The sequence below is a fragment of the Nerophis lumbriciformis genome, linkage group LG05 (assembly GCF_033978685.3).
Source record: "Nerophis lumbriciformis linkage group LG05, RoL_Nlum_v2.1, whole genome shotgun sequence".
NCBI lineage: Eukaryota > Metazoa > Chordata > Actinopteri > Syngnathiformes > Syngnathidae > Nerophis > Nerophis lumbriciformis.
Window position 1 is genome coordinate 55,277,275 of NC_084552.2, and position 22,962 is coordinate 55,300,236.

Sequence of the window (22,962 nt, forward strand, 5' to 3'; positions counted from 1 at the left end):
GGAAAGCTTTGGTGGTGTTTATTTCTGTAATTATAATTAAATATTATTATTATTAAAACAGTACAGTAATTTGACAATGATTTCAGAGTATGGGCTTTTGCTGCCATCTAGTGCCTGCCTTTATGTCTGTGCGGTATAAAACAAGTAAACCATCAATACAGCATTTTATTTGAAAACATTTTGTTGAAATCATGTGATTTTTGAGGTTATGTTTACAAGGAAGACTTAAAACGTTGACAACGAATGTGTTGTGTTTTAGTGTGTTCCTGCCTTCTCTGTTGTCTGCACCTGTGTTTTAGTGATTCATCCTCGGCGAGGTGCGGACCTGGTGACACACCTGCTCGCAATTAGCCCGCCAGTACTTAAGCTCATCACCTACAGCTTGACCTTGCTGGTCATTGTTTCCTGAACTCCGCACGTGCATGCACCTACTTCGCCTCATGGTACGTTGCTTTCCCTTGTCCTGTTATTGCTAACTTCTTTGTGTTTGTTCCCTAGCCTCCTTGAGGCAACAAAGACTTTATGCAGTACTTGGTGCACCCTGGCCTCCCCCCTGCCAACCACTGAGGAACCTGTTTTGTTAATATACATGGTGTGCACTTTTTGCCCCATCGCTCTTTGTTACATTTTTGGACTTATTAAATATATTACTTTTTGTATTTCAAACTTGCCTCCCGTCTCTGCATCCCGGGATCACCCCCCTTGACCAGTTCCTAACAGAATGTATACAATTACAAGTTGATTCAATCTCATTGAAAAAATAAATGTTAACGCAAATTTTTGAAAAAGCTGCCGCAAATTCAGAAATTTTAGTCCTCAACAATCACCAAAAAAAAGCTTAAAAATCCTTAAAGGATTTTTCTTTTCTTTTCGTATTTTGTATTGTTTTCTGTGTGTAAAACAGGGGCGTCCGAACTTTTTCCACAATCGAAGGATGTGGGGAGCCGCTTTGATACATTTTGTACATTGAAGTCAAAAACAAGTTAACTCATCACAAAAAATATTGTATTAATAAAAAAAACACGCTGATTAATCACACAATTTATTTTGTACCATTACAGTCTATCGATTTTCACGATAAAAACTGTGACCAAGTATTGGGGTGTTTTTTTTTTAACGGACATTTTACTATTAATATCACTTGTGATTAATCATGATTAATCCAAATTCAATGGCGTGATTTATTGGATTTTAAAAATATATCTTTTGACAGTGTTACTATTAACATCTTGATAATGTATTTAGGGTCAATAAAAAAGGAACTGCAGGCCAAAATTGGCCTCCGGGGCCGCACTTTGGACACCTCTGGTGCAAATCTGTAATTATTTTCTCTAAAAAGTGTTTCGTGTTGATAATGTTGGGCGTCTGGAACAGATTAACTGGATTGTTTTTGTTTTTTATACGATTTGGTTTCCGACTGACCCTTGGGAACGGATTAATAACAAAAACCGAGGTCCCACAGTGTAGATAGATATACTTAAAAATAATTTGGCTCAGCGTAAAACATATAAAAACACACATATAAAAGGCTAATATAAATGGACTTCATTAAAAAAAAAAAACATTTAGCTATCAAAGATGAAAAATAAACTCTCCATACCCTCCATAACAGAAGTCGTCCAGTTTGCCATGACATTCTTTCTGCACTAATCCTTCTGTACAATGTATATCTGTTAAAAGAAAAAAAAGAACACAAAGTAAGTACTTTACTGGCACACGTGTAGTTGATAAATTCATCCCCTAGATGTCCCTAGAGCTCAGGTATATTTACGTAGGAACTCTTGTCATTGAACAGCTGTTTGAAGGGGGACGAGTGACGCCGGTGCACAGGTTAGGATTTTGTTGTTCGAATTATTACTCTCTCAAATTGAGTAGAATATATATTTATCTAAACGATACAAACCTAACATGTCAATTTGTAAGTATTTGTAGTTATTACAGTTTTAATAATTTGACAATTTTGACACATACCGCATGATCCGTTTGTGAGCGTTCTCCATTGGATACAAACGCCGGTAGCGTCTTGGCATTGCCTGGCCGCTTGTTCCAGAGAGGAACAGGCAAACTCTTTCTTCCAACATGAATCGAACTCACAGTTTTTCTTTAGAAGTTGTACATCGACAAACTCTCTGCAGCCGTCAAAAACTCTAGGGAAACAAAATATGGAGAAAAAAAAATACGTTTATTATAAATAACATAGCATAGAGGAGGGGTGTCCAAAGTGCGGCCAGGGGGCCATTTGCGGCCTGCAGCCATTTTTTTTTTAACAAAAACATTCTTAAAATACTACTAAAAAAACAACGCATGTCAAAAAAAAAAAAGACACAAAAGTTGAAATATAATGATAAAAAGTTGCAGTGTTGATTTTAATAACACCTAACTGCCTTGCGGGCAGTTTTTTTTTCTTTAAAACGGTCATTGCTCAAAAAAAAAAAAAAATCAAAATCAATGTTATGAATTATTGATCTAATCAAGTCTCTAATTACTTCAAATCAAATATTTCAGTTTGAAATAGTTTGGGGAAAAATATTGCCGAATTTGTTTGCCATATAAGAAAACTATGTTTTCTTTGACAAAAAAGGCATTAAAAAGTAATTAAAAAAACATAAAAAAATAAAATCTTATAATGGACATATCTGAAGTTGACTTAGAGCAGGGGTGTGAAACACATTTTAGCTCAGGGGCCGCATGGAGGAAAATCTATGCACACGCGGGCCGGACTATTAAAATCATGACATTAAAACTGAAAAACTAAGACAACTTCAGATTGTTTTCTTTGTCTTACTTTGACCAAAAATACAACAAACACGTTTGGAAAATATTACAATAAAAATATAGAAAAAAATACAGGCAGGGGTAAAGTTTAGATGCATGGAGGAAAGAAGAAAGTGAATGAAAGTTTATAACTGAATACATTTACATATGCATAAAAATGTGTTTTCTTTTGTATTATTTTTTTTAATGAATGAAGTTACAATTAAACAACCTTTTTCCAAAACACAATATAGAATGTGACCTATAACAGGATAATGCATACATTTATCATTTGTTTTCAAAACGGGTTCAAAAAAGTAGGACCCCCAAAATACGTTTATTATAAATAACATAGCATAGAGGAGGGGTGTCCAAAGTGCGGCCAGGGGGCCATTTGCGGCCTGCAGCCATTTTTTTAACAAAAATATTCTTAAAATACTACTACAAAACAACGCATGTCAAAAAAAAAAAAGACACAAAAGTTGAAATATAATGATAAAAAGTTGCAGTGTTGATTTTAATAACACCTAACTGCCTGGCGGGCAGTTTTTTTTCCTTTAAAACTGTCATTGCTCAAAAAAAATAAATAATCAAAGTCAATGTTATGAATTATTGATCTAATCAAGTCTCTAATTACTTCAAATCAAATATTTCAGTTTGAAATAGTTTGGGGAAAAATATTGCCGAATTTGTTTGCCATATAAGAAAACTATGTTTTCTTTGACAAAAAAAGCATTAAAAAGTAATTAAAAAAACATAAAAAAATAAAAACTTATAATCGACATATCTGAAGTTGACTTAGAGCAGGGGTGTCAAACACATTTTAGCACAGGGGCCGCATGGAGGAAAATCTATGCACACGCGGGCCGGACTATTAAAATCATGACATTAAAACTGAAAAACTAAGACAACTTCAGATTGTTTTCTTTGTCTTACTTTGACCAAAAATACAACAAACACGTTTGGAAAATATTACAATAAAAATATAGAAAAAAATACAGGCAGCGGTAAAGTTTAGATCCATGAAGAAAGTGAATGAAAGTTTATAACTGAATACATTTACATATGCATAAAAATGTGTTTTCTTTTGTATTATTTTTTTTAATGAATGAAGTTACAATTAAACAACCTTTTTCCAAAACACAATATAGAATGTGACCTATAACAGGATAATGCATACATTTATCATTTGTTTTCAAAGAGGGTTCAAAAAAGTAGGACCCCAAAAATACGTTTATTATAAATAACATAGCATAGAGGAGGGGTGTCCAAAGTGCGGCCAGGGGGCCATTTGCGGCCTGCAGCCATTTTTTTAACAAAAAATATTCTTAAAATACTACTAAAAAAACAACGCATGTCAAAAAAAAAAGACACAAAAGTTGAAATATAATGATAAAAAGTTGCAGTGTTGATTTTAATAACACCTAACTGCCTTGCGGGCAGTTTTTTTTCCTTTAAAACTGTCATTGCTCAAAAAAAAAAAAGAATCAAAATCAATGTTATGAATTATTCATCTAATCAAGTATCTAATTACTTCAAATCAAATATTTCAGTTTGAAATAGTTTGGCGAAAAATATTGCCGAATTTGTTTGCCATATAAGAAAACTATGTTTTCTTTGACAAAAAAGGCATTAAAAAGTAATTAAAAAAACATAAAAAAAGTAAAAACTTATAATCGACATATCTGAAGTTGACTTAGAGCAGGGGTGTCAGACACATTTTAGCTCAGGGGCCGCATGGAGGAAAATCTATGCACACGCGGGCCGGACTATTAAAATCATGACATTAAAACTGAAAAACTAAGACAACTTCAGATTGTTTTCTTTGTCTTACTTTGACCAAAAATACAACAAACACGTTTGGAAAATATTACGATAAAAATATAGAAAAAAATACAGGCAGCGGTAAAGTTTAGATCCATGAAGGAAAGAAGAAAGTGAATGAAAGTTTATAACTGAATACATTTACATATTCATAAAAATGTGTTTTCTTTTGTATTATTTTTTTTAATGAATGAAGTTACAATTAAACAACCTTTTTCCAAAACACAATATAGAATGTGACCTATAACAGGATAATGCATACATTTATCATTTGTTTTCAAAACGGGTTCAAAAAAGTAGGACCCCAAAAATACGTTTATTATAAATAACATAGCATAGAGGAGGGGTGTCCAAAGTGCAGCCAGGGGGATATTTGCGGCCTGCAGCCATTTTTTTTTAACAAAAACATTCTTAAAATACTACTAAAAAAACAACGCATGTCAAAAAAAAAAAGACACAAAAGTTGAAATATAATGATAAAAAGTTGCAGTGTTGATTTTAATAACACCTCACTGCCTGGCGGGCAGTTTTTTTTCCTTTAAAACTGTCATTGCTCAAAAAAAAAAAAGAATCAAAATCAATGTTATGAATTATTGATCTAATCAAGTATCTAATTACTTCAAATCAAATATTTCAGTTTGAAATAGTTTGGGGAAAAATATTGCCGAATTTGTTTGCCATATAAGAAAACTATGTTTTCTTTGACAAAAAAGGCATTAAAAAGTAATTAAAAAAACATAAAAAAATAAAATCTTATAATGGACATATCTGAAGTTGACTTAGAGCAGGGGTGTCAAACACATTTTAGCACAGGGGCCGCATGGAGGAAAATCTATGCACACGCGGGCCGGACTATTAAAATCATGACATTAAAACTGAAAAACTAAGACAACTTCAGATTGTTTTCTTTGTCTTACTTTGACCAAAAATACAACAAACGCGTTTGGAAAATATTACAATAAAAATATAGAAAAAAATACAGGCAGCGGTAAAGTTTAGATCCATGAAGGAAAGAAGAAAGTGAATGAAAGTTTATAACTGAATACATTTACATATGCATAAAAATGTGTTTTCTTTTGTATTATTTTTTTTAATGAATGAAGTTACAATTAAACAACCTTTTTCCAAAACACAATATAGAATGTGACCTATAACAGGATAATGCATACATTTATCATTTGTTTTCAAAACGGGTTCAAAAAAGTAGGACCCCAAAAATACGTTTATTATAAATAACATAGCATAGAGGAGGGGTGTCCAAAGTGCGGCCAGGGGGCCATTTGCGGCCTGCAGCCATTTTTTTAACAAAAACATTTTTAAAATACTACTAAAAAAACAACGCATGTCAAAAAAAAAAAGACACAAAAGTTGAAATATAATGATAAAAAGTTGCAGTGTTGATTTTAATAACACCTAACTGCCTGGCGGGCAGTTTTTTTTCCTTTAAAACTGTCATTGCTCAAAAAAAAAAAAAGAAAGAATCAAAATCAATGTTATGAATTATTGATCTAATCAAGTCTCTAATTACTTCAAATCAAATATTTCAGTTTGAAATAGTTTGGGGAAAAATATTGCCGAATTTGTTTGCCATATAAGGAAACTATGTTTTCTTTGACAAAAAAGGCATTAAAAAGTAATAAAAAAACCCATAAAAAAATAAAAACTTACAATCGACATATCTGAAGTTGACTTAGAGCAGGGGTGTCAAACACATTTTAGCACAGGGGCCGCATGGAGGAAAATCTATGCACACGCGGGCCGGACTATTAAAATCATGACATTAAAACTGAAAAACTAAGACAACTTCAGATTGTTTTCTTTGTCTTACTTTGACCAAAAATACAACAAACACGTTTGGAAAATATTACGATAAAAATATAGAAAAAAATACAGGCAGCGGTAAAGTTTAGATCCATGGAGGAAAGAAGAAAGTGAATGAAAGTTTATAACTGAATACATTTACATATGCATAAAAATGTGTTTTCTTTTGTATTATTTTTTTTAATGAATGAAGTTACAATTAAACAACCTTTTTCCAAAACACAATATAGAATGTGACCTATAACAGGATAATGCATACATTTATCATTTGTTTTCAAAACGGGTTCAAAAAAGTAGGACCCCAAAAATACGTTTATTATAAATAACATAGCATAGAGGAGGGGTGTCCAAAGTGCGGCCAGGGGGATATTTGCGGCCTGCAGCCATTTTTTTATAACAAAAACATTCTTAAAATACTACTAAAAAAACAACGCATGTCAAAAAAAAAAGACACAAAAGTTGAAATGTAATGATAAAAAGTTGCAGTGTTGATTTTAATAACACCTAACTGCCTGGCGGGCAGTTTTTTTTCCTTTAAAACTGTCATTGCTCAAAAAAAAAAAAAAAAAAGAATCAAAATCAATGTTATGAATTATTGATCTAATCAAGTCTCTAATTACTTCAAATCAAATATTTCAGTTTGAAATAGTTTGGGGAAAAATATTGCCGAATTTGTTTGCCATATAAGGAAACTATGTTTTCTTTGACAAAAAAGGCATTAAAAAGTAATTAAAAAAACCATAAAAAAATAAAAACTTACAATCGACATATCTGAAGTTGACTTAGAGCAGGGGTGTCAAACACATTTTAGCTCAGGGGCCGCATGGAGGAAAATCTATGCACACGCGGGCCGGACTATTAAAATCATGACATTAAAACTGAAAAACTAAGACAACTTCAGATTGTTTTCTTTGTCTTACTTTGACCAAAAATACAACAAACACGTTTGGAAAATATTACAATAAAAATATAGAAAAAAATACAGGCAGCGGTAAAGTTTAGATCCATGAAGGAAAGAAGAAAGTGAATGAAAGTTTATAACTGAATACATTTACATATGCATAAAAATGTGTTTTCTTTTGTATTATTTTTTTTAATGAATGAAGTTACAATTAAACAACCTTTTTCCAAAACACAATATAGAATGTGACCTATAACAGGATAATGCATACATTTATCATTTGTTTTCAAAACGGGTTCAAAAAAGTAGGACCCCAAAAATACGTTTATTATAAATAACATAGCATAGAGGAGGGGTGTCCAAAGTGCGGCCAGGGGGCCATTTGCGGCCTGCAGCCATTTTTTTTAACAAAAATATTCTTAAAATACTACTACAAAACAACGCATGTCAAAAAAAAAAAAAGACACAAAAGTTGAAATATAATGATAAAAAGTTGCAGTGTTGATTTTAATAACACCTAACTGCCTTGCGGGCAGTTTTTTTTTCTTTAAAACGGTCATTGCTCAAAAAAAAAAAAAAAATCAAAATCAATGTTATGAATTATTGATCTAATCAAGTCTCTAATTACTTCAAATCAAATATTCCAGTTTGTAATAGTTTGGGGAAAAATATTGCCGAATTTGTTTGCCATATAAGAAAACTATGTTTTCTTTGACAAAAAAGGCATTAAAAAGTAATTAAAAAAACATAAAAAAAATAAAAACTTATAATCGACATATCTGAAGTTGACTTAGAGCAGGGGTGTCAAACACATTTTAGCACAGGGGCCGCATGGAGGAAAATCTATGCACACGCGGGCCGGACTATTAAAATCATGGCATTAAAACTAAAAAAGCTAAGACAACTTCAGATTGTTTTCTTTGTCTTACTTTGACCAAAAATACAACAAACACGTTTGGAAAATATTACAATAAAAATATAGAAAAAAATACAGGCAGAGGTAAAGTTTAGATCCATGAAGGAAAGAAGAAAGTGAATGAAAGTTTATAACTGAATACATTTACATATGCATAAAAATGTGTTTTCTTTTGTATTATTTTTTTTAATGAATGAAGTTACAATTAAACAACCTTTTTCCAAAACACAATATAGAATGTGACCTATAACAGGATAATGCATACATTTATCATTTGTTTTCAAAACGGGTTCAAAAAAGTAGGACCCCAAAAATACGTTTATTATAAATAACATAGCATAGAGGAGGGGTGTCCAAAGTGCGGCCAGGGGGCCATTTGCGGCCTGCAGCCATTTTTTAAACAAAAATATTCTTAAAATACTACTAAAAAAACAACGCATGTCAAAAAAAAAAAAAGACACAAAAGTTGAAATATAATGATAAAAAGTTGCAGTGTTGATTTTAATAACACCTAACTTCCTGGCGGGCAGTTTTTTTTCCCTTTAAAACGGTCATTGCTCAAAAAAAACAAAAAACAATCAAAATCAATGTTATGAATTATTGATCTAATCAAGTCTCTAATTACTTCAAATCAAATATTCCAGTTTGTAATAGTTTGGGGAAAAATATTGCCGAATTTGTTTGCCATATAAGAAAACTATGTTTTCTTTGACAAAAAAGGCATTAAAAAGTAATAAAAAAAAACATAAAAAAATAAAAACTTACAATCGACATATCTGAAGTTGACTTAGAGCAGGGGTGTCAAACACATTTTAGCACAGGGGCCGCATGGAGGAAAATCTATGCACACGCGGGCCGGACTATTAAAATCATGACATTAAAACTGAAAAACTAAGACAACTTCAGATTGTTTTCTTTGTCTTACTTTGACCAAAAATACAACAAACACATTTGGAAAATATTACAATAAAAATATAGAAAAAAATACAGGCAGGGGTAAAGTTTAGATCCATGGAGGAAAGAAGAAAGTGAATGAAAGTTTATAACTGAATACATTTACATATGTATAAAAAATTGTTTTCTTTTGTATTATTTTTTTTAATGAATGAAGTTACAATTAAACAACCTTTTTCCAAAACACAATATAGAATGTGACCTATAACAGGATAATGCATACATTTATCATTTGTTTTCAAAACGGGTTCAAAAAAGTAGGACCCCCAAAATACGTTTATTATAAATAACATAGCATAGAAGAGGAGTGTCCAAAGTGCGGCCAGGGGGCCATTTGCGGCCTGCAGCCATTTTTTTAACAAAAATATTCTTAAAATACTACTACAAAACAACGCATGTCAAAAAAAAAAAAAAGACACAAAAGTTGAAATATAATGATAAAAAGTTGCAGTGTTGATTTTAATAACACCTAACTGCCTTGCGGGCAGTTTTTTTTTCTTTAAAACTGTCATTGCTCAAAAAAAAACAAACAATCAAAATCAATGTTATGAATTATTGATCTAATCAAGTCTCTAATTACTTCAAATCAAATATTCCAGTTTGTAATAGTTTGGGGAAAAATATTGCCGAATTTGTTTGCAATATAAGAAAACTATGTTTTCTTTGACAAAAAAGGCATTAAAAAGTAATTAAAAAAACATAAAAAAAATAAAAACTTATAATCGACATATCTGAAGTTGACTTAGAGCAGGGGTGTCAAACACATTTTAGCACAGGGGCCGCATGGAGGAAAATCTATGCACACGCGGGCCGGACTATTAAAATCATGGCATTAAAACTGAAAAACTAAGACAACTTCAGATTGTTTTCTTTGTCTTACTTTGACCAAAAATACAACAAACACGTTTGGAAAATATTACGATAAAAATATAGAAAACAATACAGGCAGCGGTAAAGTTTAGATCCATGAAGGAAAGAAGAAAGTGAATGAAAGTTTATAACTGAATACATTTACATATGTATAAAAATGTGTTTTCTTTTGTATTATTTTTTTAAATGAATGAAGTTACAATTAAACAACCTTTTTCCAAAACACAATATAGAATGTGACCTATAACAGGATAATGCATACATTTATCATTTGTTTTCAAAACGGGTTCAAAAAAGTAGGACCCCAAAAATACGTTTATTATAAATAACATAGCATAGAGGAGGGGTGTCCAAAGTGCGGCCAGGGGGCCATTTGCGGCCTGCAGCCATTTTTTTAACAAAAATATTCTTAAAATACTACTACAAAACAACGCATGTCAAAAAAAAAAAAAAGACACAAAAGTTGAAATATAATGATAAAAAGTTGCAGTGTTGATTTTAATAACACCTAACTGCCTTGCGGGCAGTTTTTTTTTCTTTAAAACGGTCATTGCTCAAAAAAAAAAAAAAAAATCAAAATCAATGTTATGAATTATTGATCTAATCAAGTCTCTAATTACTTCAAATCAAATATTTCAGTTTGAAATAGTTTGGGGAAAAATATTGCCGAATTTGTTTGCCATATAAGAAAACTATGTTTTCTTTGACAAAAAAGGCATTAAAAAGTAATTAAAAAAACATAAAAAAATAAAATCTTATAATGGACATATCTGAAGTTGACTTAGAGCAGGGGTGTCAAACACATTTTAGCAAAGGGGCCGCATGGAGGAAAATCTATGCACACGCGGGCCGGACTATTAAAATCATGGCATTAAAACTAAAAAAGCTAAAACAACTTCAGATTGTTTTCTTTGTCTTACTTTGACCAAAAATACAACAAACACGTTTGGAAAATATTACAATAAAAATATAGAAAAAAATACAGGCAGCGGTAAAGTTTAGATCCATGGAGGAAAGAAGAAAGTGAATGAAAGTTTATAACTGAATACATTTACATATGCATAAAAATTTGTTTTCTTTTGTATTATTTTTTTTAATGAATGAAGTTACAATTAAACAACCTTTTTCCAAAACACAATATAGAATGTGACCTATAACAGGATGATGCATACATTTATCATTTGTTTTCAAAACGGGTTCAAAAAAGTAGGACCCCAAAAATACGTTTATTATAAATAACATAGCATAGAGGAGGGGTGTCCAAAGTGCGGCCAGGGGGCCATTTGCGGCCTGCAGCCATTTTTTTTAACAAAAACATTCTTAAAATACTACTAAAAAACAACGCATGTCAAAAAAAAAAAGACACAAAAGTTGAAATATAATGATAAAAAGTTGCAGTGTTGATTTTAATAACACCTAACTGCCTGGCGGGCAGTTTTTTTTTCTTTAAAACGGTCATTGCTCAAAAAAAAAAAAAAGAATCAAAATCAATGTTATGAATTATTGATCTAATCAAGTCTCTAATGACTTCAAATCAAATATTTCAGTTTGAAATAGTTTGGGGAAAAATATTGCCGAATTTGTTTGCCATATAAGAAAACTATGTTTTCTTTGACAAAAAAGGCATTAAAAAGTAATTAAAAAAACATAAAAAAATAAAAACTTATAATGGACATATCTGAAGTTGACTTAGAGCAGGGGTGTCAAACACATTTTAGCACAGGGGCCGCATGGAGGAAAATCTATGCACACGCGGGCCGGACTATTAAAATCATGACATTAAAACTGAAAAACTAAGACAACTTCAGATTGTTTTCTTTGTCTTACTTTGACCAAAAATACAACAAACACGTTTGGAAAATATTACGATAAAAATATAGAAAAAAATACAGGCAGCGGTAAAGTTTAGATCCATGGAGGAAATAAAGTGAATGAAAGTTTATAACTGAATACATTTACATATGCATAAAAATGTGTTTTCTTTTGTATTATTTTTTTTAATGAATGAAGTTACAATTAAACAACCTTTTTCCAAAACACAATATAGAATGTGACCTATAACAGGATAATGCATACATTTATCATTTGTTTTCAAAACGGGTTCAAAAAAGTAGGACCCCAAAAATACGTTTATTATAAATAACATAGCATAGAGGAGGGGTGTCCAAAGTGCGGCCAGGGGGCCATTTGCGGCCTGCTGCCATTTTTTTAACAAAAATATTCTTAAAATACTACTACAAAACAACGCATGTCAAAAAAAAAAAAAAAAGACACAAAAGTTGAAATATAATGATAAAAAGTTGCAGTGTTGATTTTAATAACACCTAACTGCCTTGCGGGCAGTTTTTTTTTCTTTAAAACGGTCATTGCTCAAAAAAAACAAAAAACAATCAAAATCAATGTTATGAATTATTGATCTAATCAAGTCTCTAATTACTTCAAATCAAATATTTCAGTTTGAAATAGTTTGGGGAAAAATATTGCCGAATTTGTTTGCCATATAAGAAAACTATGTTTTCTTTGACAAAAAAGGCATTAAAAAGTAATAAAAAAAAACATAAAAAAATAAAAACTTACAATCGACATATCTGAAGTTGACTTAGAGCAGGGGTGTCAAACACATTTTAGCACAGGGGCCGCATGGAGGAAAATCTGTGCACACGCGGGCCGGACTATTAAAATCATGACATTAAAACTGAAAAACTAAGACAACTTCAGATTGTTTTCTTTGTCTTACTTTGACCAAAAATACAACAAACGCGTTTGGAAAATATTACAATAAAAATATAGAAAAAAATACAGGCAGCGGTAAAGTTTAGATCCATGAAGGAAAGAAGAAAGTGAATGAGAGTTTATAGCTGAATACATTTACATATGTATAAAAATGTGTTTTCTTTTGTATTATTTTTTTTAATGAATGAAGTTACAATTAAACAACCTTTTTCCAAAACACAATATAGAATGTGACCTATAACAGGATAATGCATACATTTATCATTTGTTTTCAAAACGGGTTCAAAAAAGTAGGACCCCAAAAATACGTTTATTATAAATAACATAGCATAGAGGAGGGGTGTCCAAAGTGCGGCCAGGGGGCCATTTGCGGCCTGCAGCCATTTTTTTAACAAAAATATTCTTAAAATACTACTAAAAAACCAACGCATGTCAAAAAAAAAAGACACAAAAGTTGAAATGTAATGATAAAAAGTTGCAGTGTTGATTTTAGTAACACCTAACTGCCTGGCGGGCAGTTTTTTTTTCTTTAAAACTGTCATTGCTCAAAAAAAAAAAAAAAAGAATCAAAATCAATGTTATGAATTATTGATCTAATCAAGTCTCTAATTACTTCAAATCAAATATTTCAGTTTGAAATAGTTTGGGGAAAAATATTGCCGAATTTGTTTGCCATATAAGAAAACTATGTTTTCTTTGACAAAAAAGGCATTAAAAAGTAATTAAAAAAACATAAAAAAATAAAATCTTATAATGGACATATCTGAAGTTGACTTAGAGCAGGGGTGTCAAACACATTTTAGCACAGGGGCCGCATGGAGGAAAATCTATGCACACGCGGGCCGGACTATTAAAATCATGACATTAAAACTGAAAAACTAAGACAACTTCAGATTGTTTTCTTTGTCTTACTTTGACCAAAAATACAACAAACACGTTTGGAAAATATTACGATAAAAATATAGAAAAAAATACAGGCAGCGGTAAAGTTTAGATCCATGAAGAAAGTGAATGAAAGTTTATAACTGAATACATTTACATATGCATAAAAATGTGTTTTCTTTTGTATTATTTTTTTTAATGAATGAAGTTACAATTAAACAACCTTTTTCCAAAACACAATATAGAATGTGACCTATAACAGGATAATGCATACATTTATCATTTGTTTTCAAAACGGGTTCAAAAAAGTAGGACCCCAAAAATACGTTTATTATAAATAGCATAGCATAGAGGAGGGGTGTCCAAAGTGCGGCCAGGGGGCCATTTGCGGCCAGCAGCCATTTTTTTAACAAAAATATTCTTAAAATACTACTAAAAAAACAACGCATGTCAAAAAAAAAAAGACACAAAAGTTGAAATATAATGATAAAAAGTTGCAGTGTTGATTTTAATAACACCTAACTGCCTGGCGGGCAGTTTTTTTTTCTTTAAAACTGTCATTGCTCAAAAAAAAAAAAAAAAAGAATCAAAATCAATGTTATGAATTATTGATCTAATCAAGTCTCTAATTACTTCAAATCAAATATTTCAGTTTGAAATAGTTTGGGGAAAAATATTGCCGAATTTGTTTGCCATATAAGGAAACTATGTTTTCTTTGACAAAAAAGGCATTAAAAAGTAATTAAAAAAACATAAAAAAATAAAATCTTATAATGGACATATCTGAAGTTGACTTAGAGCAGGGGTGTCAAACACATTTTAGCACAGGGGCCGCATGGAGGAAAATCTATGCACACGCGGGCCGGACTATTAAAATCATGACATTAAAACTGAAAAACTAAGACAACTTCAGATTGTTTTCTTTGTCTTACTTTGACCAAAAATACAACAAACACGTTTGGAAAATATTACGATAAAAATATAGAAAAAAATACAGGCAGCGGTAAAGTTTAGATCCATGAAGGAAAGAAGAAAGTGAATGAAAGTTTATAACTGAATACATTTACATATGCATAAAAATGTGTTTTCTTTTGTATTATTTTTTTTAATGAATGAAGTTACAATTAAACAACCTTTTTCCAAAACACAATATAGAATGTGACCTATAACAGGATAATGCATACATTTATCATTTGTTTTCAAAACGGGTTCAAAAAAGTAGGACCCCAAAAATACGTTTATTATAAATAACATAGCATAGAGGAGGGGTGTCCAAAGTGCGGCCAGGGGGCCATTTGCGGCCTGCAGCCATTTTTTTAACAAAAATATTCTTAAAATACTACTACAAAACAACGCATGTCAAAAAAAAAAAAAGGCACAAAAGTTGAAATATAATGATAAAAAGTTGCAGTGTTGATTTTAATAACACCTAACTGCCTGGCGGGCAGTTTTTTTTTCTTTAAAACGGTCATTGCTCAAAAAAAATAAATAATCAAAATCAATGTTATGAATTATTGATCTAATCAAGTCTCTAATTACTTCAAATCAAATATTTCAGTTTGAAATAGTTTGGGGAAAAATATTGCCGAATTTGTTTGCCATATAAGAAAACTGTTTTCTTTGACAAAGGCATTAAAAAGTAATTAAAAAAACATAAAAAAATAAAAACTTATAATGGACATATCTGAAGTTGACTTAGAGCAGGGGTGTCAAACACATTTTAGCACAGGGGCCGCATGGAGGAAAATCTATGCACACGCGGGCCGGACTATTAAAATCATGGCATTAAAACTAAAAAAGCTAAAACAACTTCAGATTGTTTTCTTTGTCTTACTTTGACCAAAAATACAACAAACACGTTTGGAAAATATTACGATAAAAATATAGAAAAAAATACAGGCAGCGGTAAAGTTTAGATCCATGGAGGAAATAAAGTGAATGAAAGTTTATAACTGAATACATTTACATATGTATAAAAATGTGTTTTCTTTTGTATTATTTTTTTTAATGAATGAAGTTACAATTAAACAACCTTTTTCCAAAACACAATATAGAATGTGACCTATAACAGGATAATGCATACATTTATCATTTGTTTTCAAAACGGGTTCAAAAAAGTAGGACCCCAAAAATACGTTTATTATAAATAACATAGCATAGAGGAGGGGTGTCCAAAGTGCGGCCAGGGGGCCATTTGCGGCCTGCTGCCATTTTTTTAACAAAAATATTCTTAAAATACTACTACAAAACAACGCATGTCAAAAAAAAAAAAAAAAGACACAAAAGTTGAAATATAATGATAAAAAGTTGCAGTGTTGATTTTAATAACACCTAACTGCCTTGCGGGCAGTTTTTTTTTCTTTAAAACGGTCATTGCTCAAAAAAAACAAAAAACAATCAAAATCAATGTTATGAATTATTGATCTAATCAAGTCTCTAATTACTTCAAATCAAATATTTCAGTTTGAAATAGTTTGGGGAAAAATATTGCCGAATTTGTTTGCCATATAAGAAAACTATGTTTTCTTTGACAAAAAAGGCATTAAAAAGTAATAAAAAAAAACATAAAAAAATAAAAACTTACAATCGACATATCTGAAGTTGACTTAGAGCAGGGGTGTCAAACACATTTTAGCACAGGGGCCGCATGGAGGAAAATCTGTGCACACGCGGGCCGGACTATTAAAATCATGACATTAAAACTGAAAAACTAAGACAACTTCAGATTGTTTTCTTTGTCTTACTTTGACCAAAAATACAACAAACGCGTTTGGAAAATATTACAATAAAAATATAGAAAAAAATACAGGCAGCGGTAAAGTTTAGATCCATGAAGGAAAGAAGAAAGTGAATGAGAGTTTATAGCTGAATACATTTACATATGTATAAAAATGTGTTTTCTTTTGTATTATTTTTTTTAATGAATGAAGTTACAATTAAACAACCTTTTTCCAAAACACAATATAGAATGTGACCTATAACAGGATAATGCATACATTTATCATTTGTTTTCAAAACGGGTTCAAAAAAGTAGGACCCCAAAAATACGTTTATTATAAATAACATAGCATAGAGGAGGGGTGTCCAAAGTGCGGCCAGGGGGCCATTTGCGGCCTGCAGCCATTTTTTTAACAAAAATATTCTTAAAATACTACTAAAAAACCAACGCATGTCAAAAAAAAAAGACACAAAAGTTGAAATGTAATGATAAAAAGTTGCAGTGTTGATTTTAGTAACACCTAACTGCCTGGCGGGCAGTTTTTTTTTCTTTAAAACTGTCATTGCTCAAAAAAAAAAAAAAAAGAATCAAAATCAATGTTATGAATTATTGATCTAATCAAGTCTCTAATTACTTCAAATCAAATATTTCAGTTTGAAATAGTTTGGGGAAAAATATTGCCGAATTTGTTTGCCATATAAGAAAACTATGTTTTCTTTGACAAAAAAGGCATTAAAAAGTAATTAAAAAAACATAAAAAAATAAAATCTTATAATGGACATATCTGAAGTTGACTTAGAGCAGGGGTGTCAAACACATTTTAGCACAGGGGCCGCATGGAGGAAAATCTATGCACACGCGGGCCGGACTATTAAAATCATGACATTAAAACTGAAAAACTAAGACAACTTCAGATTGTTTTCTTTGTCTTACTTTGACCAAAAATACAACAAACACGTTTGGAAAATATTACGATAAAAATATAGAAAAAAATACAGGCAGCGGTAAAGTTTAGATCCATGAAGAAAGTGAATGAAAGTTTATAACTGAATACATTTACATATGCATAAAAATGTGTTTTCTTTTGTATTATTTTTTTTAATGAATGAAGTTACAATTAAACAACCTTTTTCCAAAACACAATATAGAATGTGACCTATAACAGGATAATGCATACATTTATCATTTGTTTTCAAAACGGGTTCAAAAAAGTAGGACCCCAAAAATACGTTTATTATAAATAACATAGCATAGAGGAGGGGTGTCCAAAGTGCGGCCAGGGGGCCATTTGCGGCCAGCAGCCATTTTTTTAACAAAAATATTCTTAAAATACTACTAAAAAAACAACGCATGTCAAAAAAAAAAAGACACAAAAGTTGAAATATAATGATAAAAAGTTGCAGTGTTGATTTTAATAACACCTAACTGCCTGGCGGGCAGTTTTTTTTTCTTTAAAACTGTCATTGCTCAAAAAAAAAAAAAAAAAGAATCAAAATCAATGTTATGAATTATTGATCTAATCAAGTCTCTAATTACTTCAAATCAAATATTTCAGTTTGAAATAGTTTGGGGAAAAATATTGCCGAATTTGTTTGCCATATAAGGAAACTATGTTTTCTTTGACAAAAAAGGCATTAAAAAGTAATTAAAAAAACATAAAAAAATAAAATCTTATAATGGACATATCTGAAGTTGACTTAGAGCAGGGGTGTCAAACACATTTTAGCACAGGGGCCGCATGGAGGAAAATCTATGCACACGCGGGCCGGACTATTAAAATCATGACATTAAAACTGAAAAACTAAGACAACTTCAGATTGTTTTCTTTGTCTTACTTTGACCAAAAATACAACAAACACGTTTGGAAAATATTACGATAAAAATATAGAAAAAAATACAGGCAGCGGTAAAGTTTAGATCCATGAAGGAAAGAAGAAAGTGAATGAAAGTTTATAACTGAATACATTTACATATGCATAAAAATGTGTTTTCTTTTGTATTATTTTTTTTAATGAATGAAGTTACAATTAAACAACCTTTTTCCAAAACACAATATAGAATGTGACCTATAACAGGATAATGCATACATTTATCATTTGTTTTCAAAACGGGTTCAAAAAAGTAGGACCCCAAAAATACGTTTATTATAAATAACATAGCATAGAGGAGGGGTGTCCAAAGTGCGGCCAGGGGGCCATTTGCGGCCTGCAGCCATTTTTTTAACAAAAATATTCTTAAAATACTACTACAAAACAACGCATGTCAAAAAAAAAAAAAGGCACAAAAGTTGAAATATAATGATAAAAAGTTGCAGTGTTGATTTTAATAACACCTAACTGCCTGGCGGGCAGTTTTTTTTTCTTTAAAACGGTCATTGCTCAAAAAAAATAAATAATCAAAATCAATGTTATGAATTATTGATCTAATCAAGTCTCTAATTACTTCAAATCAAATATTTCAGTTTGAAATAGTTTGGGGAAAAATATTGCCGAATTTGTTTGCCATATAAGAAAACTGTTTTCTTTGACAAAGGCATTAAAAAGTAATTAAAAAAACATAAAAAAATAAAAACTTATAATGGACATATCTGAAGTTGACTTAGAGCAGGGGTGTCAAACACATTTTAGCACAGGGGCCGCATGGAGGAAAATCTATGCACACGCGGGCCGGACTATTAAAATCATGGCATTAAAACTAAAAAAGCTAAAACAACTTCAGATTGTTTTCTTTGTCTTACTTTGACCAAAAATACAACAAACACGTTTGGAAAATATTACGATAAAAATATAGAAAAAAATACAGGCAGCGGTAAAGTTTAGATCCATGGAGGAAATAAAGTGAATGAAAGTTTATAACTGAATACATTTACATATGTATAAAAATGTGTTTTCTTTTGTATTATTTTTTTTAATGAATGAAGTTACAATTAAACAACCTTTTTCCAAAACACAATATAGAATGTGACCTATAACAGGATAATGCATACATTTATCATTTGTTTTCAAAACGGGTTCAAAAAAGTAGGACCCCAAAAATACGTTTATTATAAATAACATAGCATAGAGGAGGGGTGTCCAAAGTGCGGCCAGGGGGCCATTTGCGGCCTGCTGCCATTTTTTTAACAAAAATATTCTTAAAATACTACTACAAAACAACGCATGTCAAAAAAAAAAAAAAAAGACACAAAAGTTGAAATATAATGATAAAAAGTTGCAGTGTTGATTTTAATAACACCTAACTGCCTTGCGGGCAGTTTTTTTTTCTTTAAAACGGTCATTGCTCAAAAAAAACAAAAAACAATCAAAATCAATGTTATGAATTATTGATCTAATCAAGTCTCTAATTACTTCAAATCAAATATTTCAGTTTGAAATAGTTTGGGGAAAAATATTGCCGAATTTGTTTGCCATATAAGAAAACTATGTTTTCTTTGACAAAAAAGGCATTAAAAAGTAATAAAAAAAAACATAAAAAAATAAAAACTTACAATCGACATATCTGAAGTTGACTTAGAGCAGGGGTGTCAAACACATTTTAGCACAGGGGCCGCATGGAGGAAAATCTGTGCACACGCGGGCCGGACTATTAAAATCATGACATTAAAACTGAAAAACTAAGACAACTTCAGATTGTTTTCTTTGTCTTACTTTGACCAAAAATACAACAAACGCGTTTGGAAAATATTACAATAAAAATATAGAAAAAAATACAGGCAGCGGTAAAGTTTAGATCCATGAAGGAAAGAAGAAAGTGAATGAGAGTTTATAGCTGAATACATTTACATATGTATAAAAATGTGTTTTCTTTTGTATTATTTTTTTTAATGAATGAAGTTACAATTAAACAACCTTTTTCCAAAACACAATATAGAATGTGACCTATAACAGGATAATGCATACATTTATCATTTGTTTTCAAAACGGGTTCAAAAAAGTAGGACCCCAAAAATACGTTTATTATAAATAACATAGCATAGAGGAGGGGTGTCCAAAGTGCGGCCAGGGGGCCATTTGCGGCCTGCAGCCATTTTTTTAACAAAAATATTCTTAAAATACTACTAAAAAACCAACGCATGTCAAAAAAAAAAGACACAAAAGTTGAAATGTAATGATAAAAAGTTGCAGTGTTGATTTTAGTAACACCTAACTGCCTGGCGGGCAGTTTTTTTTTCTTTAAAACTGTCATTGCTCAAAAAAAAAAAAAAAAGAATCAAAATCAATGTTATGAATTATTGATCTAATCAAGTCTCTAATTACTTCAAATCAAATATTTCAGTTTGAAATAGTTTGGGGAAAAATATTGCCGAATTTGTTTGCCATATAAGAAAACTATGTTTTCTTTGACAAAAAAGGCATTAAAAAGTAATTAAAAAAACATAAAAAAATAAAATCTTATAATGGACATATCTGAAGTTGACTTAGAGCAGGGGTGTCAAACACATTTTAGCACAGGGGCCGCATGGAGGAAAATCTATGCACACGCGGGCCGGACTATTAAAATCATGACATTAAAACTGAAAAACTAAGACAACTTCAGATTGTTTTCTTTGTCTTACTTTGACCAAAAATACAACAAACACGTTTGGAAAATATTACGATAAAAATATAGAAAAAAATACAGGCAGCGGTAAAGTTTAGATCCATGAAGAAAGTGAATGAAAGTTTATAACTGAATACATTTACATATGCATAAAAATGTGTTTTCTTTTGTATTATTTTTTTTAATGAATGAAGTTACAATTAAACAACCTTTTTCCAAAACACAATATAGAATGTGACCTATAACAGGATAATGCATACATTTATCATTTGTTTTCAAAACGGGTTCAAAAAAGTAGGACCCCAAAAATACGTTTATTATAAATAGCATAGCATAGAGGAGGGGTGTCCAAAGTGCGGCCAGGGGGCCATTTGCGGCCAGCAGCCATTTTTTTAACAAAAATATTCTTAAAATACTACTAAAAAAACAACGCATGTCAAAAAAAAAAAGACACAAAAGTTGAAATATAATGATAAAAAGTTGCAGTGTTGATTTTAATAACACCTAACTGCCTGGCGGGCAGTTTTTTTTTCTTTAAAACTGTCATTGCTCAAAAAAAAAAAAAAAAAGAATCAAAATCAATGTTATGAATTATTGATCTAATCAAGTCTCTAATTACTTCAAATCAAATATTTCAGTTTGAAATAGTTTGGGGAAAAATATTGCCGAATTTGTTTGCCATATAAGGAAACTATGTTTTCTTTGACAAAAAAGGCATTAAAAAGTAATTAAAAAAACATAAAAAAATAAAATCTTATAATGGACATATCTGAAGTTGACTTAGAGCAGGGGTGTCAAACACATTTTAGCACAGGGGCCGCATGGAGGAAAATCTATGCACACGCGGGCCGGACTATTAAAATCATGGCATTAAAACTAAAAAAGCTAAAACAACTTCAGATTGTTTTCTTTGTCTTACTTTGACCAAAAATACAACAAACACGTTTGGAAAATATTACAATAAAAATATAGAAAAAAATACAGGCAGCGGTAAAGTTTAGATCCAGGAAGGAAAGAAGAAAGTGAATGAAAGTTTATAACTGAATACATTTACATATGTATAAAAATGTGTTTTCTTTTGTATTATTTTTTTTAATGAATGAAGTTACAATTAAACAACCTTTTTCCAAAACACAATATAGAATGTGACCTATAACAGGATAATGCATACATTTATCATTTGTTTTCAAAACGGGTTCAAAAAAGTAGGACCCCAAAAATACGTTTATTATAAATAACATAGCATAGAGGAGGGGTGTCCAAAGTGCGGCCAGGGGGCCATTTGCGGCCTGCAGCCATTTTTTTTAACAAAAATATTCTTAAAATACTACTAAAAAAACAACGCATGTCAAAAAAAAAAAGACACAAAAGTTGAAATATAATGATAAAAAGTTGCAGTGTTGATTTTAATAACACCTAACTGCCTTGCGGGCAGTTTTTTTTTCTTTAAAACGGTCATTGCTCAAAAAAAAAAAAAGAATCAAAATCAATGTTATGAATTATTGATCTAATCAAGTCTCTAATTACTTCAAATCAAATATTTCAGTTTGAAATAGTTTGGGGAAAAATATTGCCGAATTTGTTTGCCATATAAGAAAACTATGTTTTCTTTGACAAAAAAGGCATTAAAAAGTAATTAAAAAAACATAAAAAAATAAAAACTTATAATGGACATATCTGAAGTTGACTTAGAGCAGGGGTGTCAAACACATTTTAGCACAGGGGCCGCATGGAGGAAAATCTATGCACACGCGGGCCGGACTATTAAAATCATGGCATTAAAACTAAAAAAGCTAAAACAACTTCAGATTGTTTTCTTTGTCTTACTTTGACCAAAAATACAAGAAACAAGTTTGGAAAATATTACAATAAAAATATAGAAAAAAATACAGGCAGCGGTAAAGTTTAGATCCATGAAGGAAAGAAGAAAGTGAATGAAAGTTTATAACTGAATACATTTACATATGTATAAAAATGTGTTTTCTTTTGTATTATTTTTTTTAATGAATGAAGTTACAATTAAACAACCTTTTTCCAAAACATAATATA

The 22,962-nt window shown here is 30.7% G+C and overlaps 1 protein-coding gene across 1 annotated transcript in view; it reads right to left on the bottom strand.

Moving 5' to 3' along the window:
- LOC133606995 (mucin-6) overlaps positions 1-22,962 on the bottom strand; it is a 75,654-nt gene that overhangs the window by 17,058 nt on the left and 35,634 nt on the right. The window contains exons 34-35 of the mRNA XM_061961499.1: positions 1,972-2,147; positions 1,601-1,670 (exon numbers count right to left, since the gene is read on the bottom strand). Of these exons, the coding sequence (XP_061817483.1) occupies positions 1,601-1,670; positions 1,972-2,147 (246 nt within the window). The remainder of the gene's footprint in view (positions 1-1,600; positions 1,671-1,971; positions 2,148-22,962) is intronic.